Here is a 12,239-nt window from a genome sequence, read left to right as displayed (position 1 = left end):
ATGACGCGCCAAATGGCGTGCAATTTGTAAATAAACCGCCAGAGGGCGTCATTACACCGTCATCCTTATGGATTTTCGGTCTGACATTTTATCTTTCCAGATTCTCATTTTAATCTGGCCAATGTTTTAATCTGGCCACATCTGGTACCCTATATGCTGTGAAATCAACAGAACAAACCACAAGCAAGCATATAATAAAGCAAATACAATTTATTAGACAATGCTCAGAGCTTTGGTTCTCTCTCAGAAACAGCCCTTTACAAACATGAACCTAAGTGAAACAGAATACCCCACATTTGGTACTGCATTATAATACCTTTATAACAAAATACTCTACACTTGGCAAACCTTGCAGAACACTAGTGTGCCAAATTCTGCAGTTTCAAAAAAGATTCTCTACAATAAATATACTAACTTGAATGGCTCTCTATTGTGCTTTCTTATGATGAGCTTGGAACATCATATGCTATGTTTTCATATGCTGGCAATATAAGAAACAAAACATTACTAAAATGTCCCATCTCTGACAAGTATACGCTTCTATCAATATGTGTTTACTATCATTTCAAAAATCTTGCTTTCAAAGAAAATTTGCTAAGTATTTATGTGTTGTGAGCAAAATGGTATAATCTTTGCATATACATTGTACATGTACTGACACCCATACAGTCAACATATTTCTATCAAGTGCCTTTTGTGTATCTACTGTTTATGTAATTGCAGTTATGGATTTTTTTTTTACAAAAGTAACAAATTTTAGAATAGCTCATATTGGAAAACTAGCAGATATCAACAAGATACAACCCTAACCTGACAAGACTAGATAGATCTTTATGCCATAGTTAACATATTATTGCATGTTCTTTAACATGTTTGTTCACAAAGTTGGTAAAAACTTTTCTATGATACACAGAGGACATCTTTGCCAACAGCACTGTGAAGATTACAACTATTATGTACTATTATTTGTGACAAATAACGTCAACATAAAATACTTCATCACAAAGAGCAACAATTCTTGATCATTTTAATTAAGGCTTAATTGTTAAGCAGTTGAAAGCAATGCATTTTCAAGTGTCTTCTTTAGAACCTTTGTGTAACTCATATAAAAAATGAGAATATCTTTGCATATGACTTTCGAAAACAACTAATGTAAATAAGGTAATGAAACATTATTATAATAAACCACAGAAAAAACTTACATCAGATATAAACATTACATCAAGTAACAATGCAGTCAAAATGCTTATCATAATTCAACAGAGCCGTATTTGAAAACATATATAACACAATTAAGATTTGTATGGATGCAGATAATTTGTTCATACAGCACTAAAGTTCTTTGCATTGTCCTTTGCGCTCCAGTAGACTTGCAATAGTTCAGTCTGGTTAATTGTCATGTTATAGCAATATATTAGCCAGAGAGATTGACAAAAACATACTTGCAGTGGTCTGTCAGGATAAATACTACAGTACTCCAAACTCAAAGGCAAGACAAAAGGCTCGATTGAAGAAACACCAAAACAGTTGCCAAGTTGGTCAACACTTGGGTATGGCGTTCCTTCATTTTCTTTTAGTTCGTCTTTGTCCAGCAAAAAAGTTAGCAGAAACGTCAGTAATTCACTCAATTACGGGTGGCAAAATTGTGCCAAGGCAACCTTTAAGAATTGGATATCTTTTAACCACTTTAGATGCAGAAAGACAATGAGATTTTGGAAGATCTAGTTCGATTAGTTGATTGTACACCTCAAACTCATATAGTTACAGAGAGGTTTAATGTTTTGTTAGATCTTTCCAAATTCTAGTGTCTTTCTAGATGAAAAGTGTTGAGAGATGAGGCTCATTCGATGGGTAACTGCACAGTTGGATATGGCTCTACACTAAGTGGCATGGGAGGAGGGGAACCCCCCACCGCACCCTCTGGTTCCTCTTCGGGCGCGGGAGCGTTCTGCTGCACGATAGCCTGGTCTGCGGGCGTATCGGCCGCCGCTGCAGCGAGGTTCGTGATGGACTTGCTCTTGACGCACTGGAAGTCAACATGGCGGCTCTTGTTCTCTTCTTTTTCCCACGACATGCGAATGAAGGGACGCTGAACGTAGTTGTAAATCACTGTGGATTGAAGGGAATAAAATCAAAATCAGTTTGTGTACATCTGTATCTGTATCGGTATAGCCGGTATAACTGTCCTTCGGCGTAACACACCAGCTTCGCAGGCACACGGCACGGCGGCAGCTAGCTATATCACACAGAGTGACTTGTTACACTTAATCTTTGCACATTTGATTGCAGGAGTTGTTTAAAGCTTTCTAGCGATGATGCCCCAACTGTGCTTGGTGGCAACGAGTTCCAGTCTAGGATAGTTCTGGGGAAATACGAGTACATATCAAAGTAACAGTTACTTATGCAACTGAATAGTTTCCAAAAACGGTCTGATGTTTCAAGTAGCATCCATTACCTTTCTTCAGTGATTGAAAGAGATCTTTAGTCAACCTTCTTACTTTGGTACATGCATCTTATTACCTGGATATCTAACCTTTATCGAGTATATCTCACACATTTTACAGGCAATTTTTCCTTATTTGCCAACAAGAATAAATTTCTTCAATAGGGATCTTAAATAAATGCTTTGAATCAAAAAGAACTACTAAACTCGACCACTTTACTACAGGTTATCTACATGTATTCATCTTTAGTGGAGTCGTGCAAAAATTTATTTAGGTATGCAGAAATTTATTTAGGTATGCAGTTTTAACCTTCAGGCTTGCTCCCTGGTCTTTTCTTGATTTTCTCCTTGTATGTTGGGTAGCCCTCGATGCCTAGTCTGATCTTTTTCAGTCCTCTTTCCTTCAGCACTGCCTTGGCCACATCTCGGTTCTCTATATACTTGAAGAATCTGTACATTGCTGTGCTGTAGATTACTGAAAAACAAAACAGTTTAGTTTCAACCATGATGAAAACTCAACACTTCACAAAGATCTCCCAATCATTTGGAGTCAATACAAGAAATTTGTGTGGTGTCCAAAGGCCAAGGACCTAGGCTAGAGGACATGAGATTGAGAGGTTGTGGGTTTTATTCCCAGCCTTCTTGGCTTGATGTTGCGTCCTTGGGACAGGCACTTTACACGACTTTCTTCACTCCACCCAGGTGTAAAATGGGAAACTGGCCTTGGTCAGTGGAAGGAGAGGGATGGGCTCTGCCTTCCAATATTGTATCCTAGACACAGTGGATTAATAGCCCATTCCCTCAAAGGACTACTTCTTTTTTTTCTATGAAATATACTGTTACACAAGTGCATTTTAATACACAACAAAATGACTCAAGTTCTTTGAGACGTTTTAACAAATTGCCAAAAAACAGTTACTTAAGCAACTGGATATGATTTTGAAAACGTCAGACGTTTCAGCTAGTATCCACTAGCTTTCGTCAGTGACTGAGAGACAGGAGGGGAAAGCAGGTTTATATACACAACCTGTTGATTGATATGCAAATAAAGTGAAGACAAATTTTTGGAAGTCGAAAAAGGAACAAAAGTCAGACAAGTCAAGACAAGATGATGCAAATTAGTCTGAAAGCTCCTGTTATACAGGACAGGAGCTTAAGTGTTGTCTGTTCTCGGAGCTGGGAGTGCCAAATCCCAAGTGCCGGAAAGATCGACCCGTAGCCCCCCAAATCATATCCAGTTGCTTGAGTAACTGTTTTTTGGCATATCGTATTACCTGGATGTCTAACCTTCATCGACGTTTTAACAAATTCTTTGGCCCACAAGAAAAATCCTGATCAATGTGCCAGAACAGGCCTTTGCTATCCCTCAAACATAACTGGTAGGACAGCTAGATTCAAGCCCATAGCTTTTAAATTTAGCTTACTTTGTGAATACTCCTCCCCCATCTGTGGTGGGTACTCCTGGTCCCAGTCCACTACATCATCATCTGTCAGGACTACGATGTGGCACTCACGGTCTCCTTTCTGTGGACAACAAACAAACAAACAAACACATAAACAAACATCAACATTCAGAACACACCAAGCAAACAACAACAACATCTCTTCTCAAGATCTTTAAAAAGCACTTAAGGTTTCTCATGTATAAAAAAGCTGTGTTTCTTTTGTATATGTGAGAATGTTATAGGCTAAAAACTTTTATTCCAACAAAAGGAGGGTTCTCACCTAGAGCTTTCGACCAGTCACTAGACCACTGAGGAAGACCAGAGTGACTGGTGGAAAGCTCTAGGTGAGAACTATTCTTTGTGTTGAACTAAGATTTAATTTTAAACATGTAACTACCAACACAGATGAACTTTCATGATGGTATACTTGACAATGTATAGACATGGTGAGAACTATTCTTTGTGTTGGACATTGTTTTAACTTAAAATATGTAACTACCAACACACATAACATACTTGACAATGTATAGACAGAGTTCTGGTGTCCTTACCTGAGCACACTGCACCATGATGGGCATGATGAGCTCTTCTAGGAACATCACAAACTGTTCACGGGCACCGTCATTGGACAACTCATGGAGAAGGCCCCCTACATAACACAAACACAAGTGTCAATCAAACTATTTCCACATCATGATAACATGTGACAGGCTGGCCATAGATGTATTCTATGATGAAAAACAACAACTTGAATAACGTTTCCAAGTACACTGACTGTATTCTATATACCCAAAGAACAAGACCTTGACACATATGGTAAGACATGTTCACACTCAGCAAAGAATGTAGTAGCTGTGAGCCTTCCTAAATTCCACATGAGAGAAACCAGCCAGTTTGCCTTTACTGGTGGACAATGTTTTGTTTGATGTAAATTGTTCCATGTGCCACCCTCCCCACATGCATTCACCACAGAACTGAAGATGTTTACAGCATTTGACATTAAAACTCGACTTGGAAACCATTTATGTCTCAGTCATGTTGTGAAGCGACCCTCTTCAAGGAGACCACCTGTCCAAGGAGTAGTGATGCATACCTAAACCCACATTTAGGTTCAGGTCTGGATTCAAGTCCAGAGGTTTAGGTTCAGTTCCGGACTCGGAAGTCCGGACCTAAACCCATGACATATACAAAATTGCGTGTTGGCAACCTTGCAATGTTGTCTGGGTGAAACTTTGGCCATATAACATAGAGGCCAGTACTTGACGATGCCCAATGGCAATGTTTTCTTTATTTTGCAGCAAAGATTTTGCAATCTACGGAAGGTTTTAAGTGGTTTGGAAAGAAAAGGGGTATGTGAAATGGTCTTTTATGGTAATAAGTCCGGACTCGGTTCTTGACTTTTATGTTTTTTTGGACTTGAACCTAAACATTCTTACAAGTCCGGATCCAAGTCCAGTGAACCGATACGCAGCACTAGTCATGACCCTCTTCAAGGAGACCACCTGTCCAAGGTGACCACTTTTCTTCAGTCCTCTGGGTCTTGGGCAAGTTTGACTGTACTTACGTAGGTTGACACATTTGATGGTGTCACAGTCAAACGGCACCAGGAGGTAATCACAGGCCTCCCGTAACTCCTGGATAGACACATCAGGGGGGCAGCGGATCTGTCCATACTTGTAGTAATCCTGCAAGGAGAAAACAAGACCATTGAAATAAAAGTCATTTAAAAAGTCCTGAAATGTATGTTTTTGTATGGTGGTTACGGTTGAAGGTACAAAAATTTGCAAGAATTTCTGCCATAGATTGTAACAATCTTTATAGATAAAGATATCCCTTGTCTGTAACCTTACAAGAAATGTTGTCTAATTTTTTGGCAGGCACATAGAGCATTTTATAATGCTATACCAGCTAAAAGAAAACTACTGTATTTGTAAGATGTAGGCATCAAAAATTTTTCAGGGTTTTCCTGTACCATAATGAAAAAATGTACATTACAATACTCTATGTGCAAAAGGGAAATATTATGCTGGTAACATAATACTCATATCTACATGTACATAATAAAAAAAGATACAAGATTACTTGTATTACAAGACGAAGAGAAGAAATACATTAACAAAGTTGCAAACCTACCAGGATGGCTCTGAAGACACTAGCTGACATTCCATCTGCAACCTCATACTCTCCCTTGTCATTCGGACGGACCAAGTCATTCTCCCTGGTACCAAACATCCTAGGAAACAAGTGCACACAGGTAAACTTCACCAACAATAATATAGGTTTGTCTAGGATGATATCAATGAAACCCATAAAATGACTAGAAAGGTAACATTTGCAAAGCAAATGCATCATGTTTACCTTCACATGGTCCAGCTTAACAAACTACTGCTTTGTTTATTCTTACTCAAACAGTCATATATATGGTGACCATACAGTCTCTTTTGAACTCAGTTCTGCCTGGCACAACATTATGTAACCCAACACTGGTTACCATGGTTACAGACATCTGGTCCTGGTCATTGATTGACCTTATGTGTTTGAAGAAGAGGATACTGAGCAAAAATACTATTAATATGTTTTCCTTTGGTAAACATAAAATGTACACTGACTATATGTTTACACATACATTGTATGCCCCTTGCATACATCTACATACATGCAGCTATAGACTATAGAACAAACAAACAAACAAACAAACAAACAAACCTGCCCAGCATGGTTTCAGGGTGGCTGGCAAACAGGTTGGAATCCACCACGAATCTGGTCTGGTCGACAACCAAGGTGATCTTCTCAGAACCCTTTGTTGTGTAGACCACTGACTGCTGCAGAACAAAATTCATGTCATGTTAAAAAAGTTGATAGTAATCATACAGAGATGTTGGCATACACTGGTAAGTTCCAAAAATTCATTCATTCTAATATGATGGTATGAACATAATCAAACATCTATAAATAGGAGAGCTTCAGGTTTTTGCCTGAAAATTGTCAAATACATGTATCTGCAAGTAGGAAACCAAACACATATAATCAGAACTGAAGAGTAGGAGTTACACAATGAGCTTGGCTAAAAATACCAGCAGTAGCAAAGCTTTGAACACTATCACTAGTATCAGCATTATACTTTGACTTTCATCAACCTTCATCAGATGTATGATGAGCTAGACCGAAAATTTATGGTGAGTTCTCTTTTGTGTTGGAACTAAGCTTAAACTTTGCAACTATGAATTCTACCAACACAGATTTTCAATTTTCATTTGATTATTTCACTCAGGTTTACATGAAACCGTATAACTAACCTGGTTTCTAGCGACCGTTCCACCCGAGGCGGCCGCGGCGTTCTGGGCGGCGTGGGCCACGGCGTTCTTCAGGCAAGATGGCGGCTGACAGTTGCGAGGGTTGGACGGGTCCCCGACAGCCACCTTACCCAGCTTGGAGTTCATGTTGATCTTAGGCCGAGGGGAACTGTACAGTCTGGGGACAAATATTGCATGTGATAGAGTTAGATACTGCACACATGCTTTAGAGTTTAGACTCCACTTTCTGTTAATGTCCACAAAGAAACCTTGGAAAAATTAATGTCAAAATAGAGTTACACTTACTTACAAGTTCTAACAAGTTGATTTGTGACTTAACGCTAGACATCAATAAAAACTCTTTTTTATCTTTTACAAACGCATAAGATGCACTACAATATATATTACAATTAATAAGACAACAATGGTTTCTTAGGTACAGGAATAAAACCTTACATCTACAATGGAAATAATTTGTACATGTTACTTGTTAGTACATGTGTATCAAAAACATTTTCATTAACATCTAAAATATAACTCTACTTAGTGATCACATCAACTTCACAATAAAGGGATGCAAATGATGATCTACATTTGTATTTGAAAGGCAATGGCTCTGTTCAGCATGCATGTGTTCCATACAGTACTAGAACACCATGCAGGAGTGGGGTAACAGCACACTGGGCACACATCCAAGTCCTCACCTGTTACCACAAACTTTCTTTTGTCTCTCTTCACAGTCCGAAAAATCAGAATCGCTGCTGCAGCTGTCGTATTGGCGGTTGGGATTAGTGCGTCTGGCCATCCCAAGCGCGGGGATGGTCACGGTTAGCGGCTGGGGTTAGAGCGCTGTGGCCATGCACTGCAAGGCAGGAGAAAAAACAAAACACAAAGACGTCAGTAATACTGCGATGGCAAATGCTTTCTTTCATGACTACTAAATTAACTAATGTACATCATTGTAACGAGGCATATTGAAATTGATGGCTGCTTCTTGCATTCAAGCATACAGCAAACTAACAATACCTCAATACATACATGTATAAAACTTTTAAAAGGCCACTACCTACTGAAAATCTAAAGTGCTAAGCTCAACACAAAACAAAATTTGCATGAAACATGTACTAGTAGTTGAACCTTTGCTGATACTCTTCTATAGTAGGTGCATGCCTGTACATTACAAATTTTTAAGCGTACTGTACAGCAGGTGCATCATAGCAGTGAATCAGCTAATAAGAATAAAAATCAAACATTACAACAAATGATCTTAGGGTATTACACAAGCCAGATAAAAATGTTTGGTGATCACAAAAGTTGATTTTATTATTGATTAGATCCTTACGTACACAACTAATCAGATAAGGGAAATGAAAAGAACTGGTTGAGACAATAGCCGTGGCGACTATTGATTCGGGCTTACATTGCATTACCCTCAGCAATAGTCGTGGAAAGATCCATTGGCAGAACTGCACATTTCCCGTTGGCTGCTCGATGCTCCGTTTTTGACCCGGTTTTTTGCTGTCCCGAGCTTCCCCACAATATAACTCCACAATTGGCCGGGTTGCCGATGTTTAGATCAGCTTAAATATTCCACAGCGCGACAGAAAAGTAGTAAAATAGCTAGTCGGCACAAGCTGGCGCCATCTTGGATATAGTCGGGAATGTCCGCTACCGCCGTCGGGAACGCTCGGTAGCCTTTCCGGTTATAATCGGAGAGCTTTCGGTCGGGCTTCGGTAATCGTGACGCTACCGAGCGTTCCCGACGGCGGTAGCGGACATTCCCGACTATATCCAAGATGGCGCCAGCTTGTGCCGACTAGCTATTTTACTACTTTTCTGTCGCGCTGTGGAATATTTAGGCTGATCTAAACATCGGCAACCCGGCCAATTGTGGAGTTATATTGTAGGGAAGCTCGGGACAGCAAAAAACCGGGTCAAAAACGGAGCATCGAGCAGCCAACGGGAAATGTGCAGTTCTGCCAATGGATCTTTCCACGACTATTGCTGAGGGTAATGCAATGTAAGCCCGAATCAATAGTCGCCACGGCTAGTTGAGACAACAAGTTTTGTTAAGACTTAACTCCAAGACAAACATCCTTGCCACATATCTAACACTAACAGCAACAAATTATTATAATATTAACACCTCCCATAAAAAAAAGTGATATCAAAGATACATGTATTGTTCACAGCAAGTCAATGAGGCACACAATGACTTAATTTAGGCAAAAAAGGTGCATGTGCACTGGTACTAACTGTTTTTAATCAAACGTTATGTCTTTCTGTTGTGGGTAGAGTCGATTCCACGTCACCGAGTGGGTTTTTTCTCCATGTTTCTAATACGTTTGAATTATTTAGAAGAAAAGAATACCCTAGTAACAAAAGTTCTAAATTTTTCAAAAATTTGAAAATGAAAATTTGAATATATTTGAATTCATTTATATATTTCTGAAACATTTTGAAAGTGACTGTACAAAGATCTCTTTATTTAGAATAAATTTGAACTACCCATTTGTTTCTTTCACTATTCGAAATATTTAGAACTATTTCAAACAAATGAAAAATGGTAGATGTGGGTAATTGCCCCCATAAAAGTAGGTGCTAATCCTACTCTTCTGTATTCTTCTGTATATTTTTAGGTTTCACTGCTGGTCACTGGTGGCTCTTTTGTTGTAAGGCATCAATGCCTGACACCCAGGCAGTCTACCCTGTACTTCACAGGGATGTGTGAATTACTTCCTTCCCATCCCACTGACCTATTTACAAAATGTTAGAAATAATTCGAAATAATGGTAAAAAATGGTAGAGTGCTGTTAGAAATATTTAGAAACTATTGGAAATGTCATAATCCACATCAGGGATATTTCAAACGTTTTAGAAAACCAGGGAATTATTTAGAATATTGACAAGATGTTCAAAATATTTCCAAATTATGAAATTTCTTAGACAAACAATTACAAAGAATTCAAAACATTTCTAAATAATGACAATAACAACCCACTCGGTGACGCGGAATTGACTCTAGTTCACAAATTTTCTATTTTGCAAATTTTGATTTGAGAAAAAGTGAATTTGGTTCTGGCTTGAAAGTCTTCACCCCTCACAAAGATACAAACTTGTGTTGGAATACCTTTCACAACAAATCATCAATACAGTTGCGGTTGAGGAAGCATAACAACAAGAAGCACAACAACAACAACAACGAATTGAAACAACAACAACAGCAAAATAATCTGGTAAAGCTACTTTGATTAACTCTTCACGAAAAAGGTAGACTTTTCTGGTATCCCTGTTTATCTATAAACACAACGATACAGCACATTGAGCTGCAGCAACTGTGACCAAATATAGTGAGGACACATAGTGCGCAATTTTTTTGGGAGAAATTCTGGAACGTTACAGTACATATATATATATACTGCTAGTACTTCGTCAATTACTTCGTGTTTCTAACTTTGTGTGCACAATGTTTTACCGAATTTCACACGACAAAACGCGACTAATAAAGCGGAATTTCTCATGCTACTGACACACACAACTGGTTCAGACGATTTCTGACAGTATCTATCAATTTTCATCGTCAAAAATGACGCAAGTTAAAGCATCAAAATTTCTGAACTGCGTTTTCGATCTCCATGAAAACGTTCACAAAAACTAAGGTAAAACTACCGTCCAAACAGCTTGTATACTTAAAATGTTGCTCAAATTACCTTCTGTATGTTCTCGGGAAGCTTTAGATGGTACGGATCGGGGGATACATGTGGAATTTTTGTCAGGAAAGTAAAGTTATCGACTGTAAGAGAGGTCGAAAATTCACGAAATCACGTCCGCCATCTTGTCCTGTCGTTGTTGCACAAGCATGATGGGACGCCAGGTGATTCCATTCCTCGGTGGGGGTGACCAGACCGAAGTTTTTCTCAATCAAAACAAAAATTCATATTTACCTTCGCCAAGAAGGTTATGTTTTCAGTAGCGTTTGTCTGTGTGTGGGTGTGTTTGTGTGTGTGTGGTTTAGCAAGATAACTCGAGAAGCAGTGGATGGATTGGAATGAAACTTGGTAGGTGGGTAGGTCTTTATGAGACCTAGAAATGATTAGATTTTGGGCCCCCTTGCGGCTTTCCTAGGTACTGCAGCTGAACTTCCGGTTTTGATATCTCATGTTCTGGACATGCTAGGGTCATGAATTTTGGTTGGTAGATAGCTCTTGGGGTAGGGAAGAAGTGACATGAGTTTGGGTCCCCTAACGCCTTGTTCTGGAACTGCAGGAGCATTTGTTGAAAAAAATTTGAAGGACGATAACTCAAGAACCGGTTGACGTATTCTCGTGATTTTTGGTATGTAGGTAGTTGAAGTGATGCTTGACATAATCAGATGGCAATTATGCAAATCAGGAGCTAATTTGCATAATTAATGAGGAAATTCTATAAATCTGCTTTGTTCGATAATAGAACTATGAAACACTTGTGACATCTACTTGAGAACGAGAAAAACATCTGAGGATATAGATTATGTAAATGAGGACCTAATTTGCATAATTAATGGCAAGTTCTTATAATTCCATAGTTGTAACTGCTGCACCCCGAATTTCATACTTGCCACATTTGGAATTCAAGTTAAGTGAAGGTGAACATCAATAAATATAATTTATTCAAATTTTGACCTGATTTGCATAATTTATGAGGAAGTGCTATAATAGCCTTTTTGTTATGATAAGGCTGTCATTGGATGGAGAATATGATCAACTGATATAATCCATGCAAATGAGGCTCTTATTTACAAAATCAATGATAAAAATTGTATAATTCGTCCCCCGCAAGGGTTAACATCATTTGGCGAAGGTATGAGATCGTGGAACTCTTGTTCGAAGAGTGATTTTATTTTGGGCAAAGGTATTTATTGCAGCAAAGTAGTTTTGCAGTTGCTTATTTACGGTGAGTAAATCTTTTCTTGAATCTTTAGCAACCTGTTTTGACTATGAAAAGGTGAGAATTTAGTTGATAACAGAAACTAGATATATTAACGTTATAGAATGAACAATGCGGTCTTTATCACAAAAA

At 38.6% G+C, this 12,239-nt stretch overlaps 1 protein-coding gene across 1 annotated transcript; it reads right to left on the bottom strand.

Moving 5' to 3' along the window:
- Positions 1-739: 739 nt before the first annotated feature.
- LOC109467440 (BTB/POZ domain-containing protein 10-like) lies at positions 740-11,055 on the bottom strand. Its single transcript, XM_019765421.1, has 10 exons — positions 10,892-11,055; positions 7,886-8,043; positions 7,185-7,359; positions 6,595-6,710; positions 6,022-6,121; positions 5,453-5,573; positions 4,440-4,537; positions 3,868-3,967; positions 2,754-2,918; positions 740-2,109 (listed from the first exon to the last, which is right to left on the bottom strand). The coding sequence occupies exons 2-10, from the start codon at positions 7,984-7,986 to the stop codon at positions 1,841-1,843; spliced, it is 1,245 nt and encodes a 414-aa protein (XP_019620980.1). The 5' UTR covers positions 7,987-8,043; positions 10,892-11,055; the 3' UTR covers positions 740-1,840.
- Between the last annotated feature and the right edge of the window lie 1,184 nt (positions 11,056-12,239).

This window comes from Branchiostoma belcheri, unplaced genomic scaffold (assembly GCF_001625305.1).
Source record: "Branchiostoma belcheri isolate BF01 breed outbred unplaced genomic scaffold, Haploidv18h27 scaffold18, whole genome shotgun sequence".
NCBI lineage: Eukaryota > Metazoa > Chordata > Leptocardii > Amphioxiformes > Branchiostomatidae > Branchiostoma > Branchiostoma belcheri.
This window is presented reverse-complemented; position numbering and strand designations above follow the sequence as displayed.

What these genes read in the sequence shown, in the direction of transcription:
- LOC109467440 (XM_019765421.1), bottom strand. Translation starts at nt 7,986, where the DNA reads ATGGCCAGACGCACTAATCCCAACCGCCAATACGACAGCTGCAGCAGC. An exon ending in GAACGGTCGCTAGAAACCAG is followed by an intron (nt 6,711 to 7,184) that starts GTTAGTTATACG and finishes TTTGTTCTGCAG; the next exon opens with CAGTCAGTGGTCTACACAAC. An exon ending in CCTGAAACCATGCTGGGCAG is followed by an intron (nt 6,122 to 6,594) that starts GTTTGTTTGTTT and finishes CTTGTTTCCTAG; the next exon opens with GATGTTTGGTACCAGGGAGA.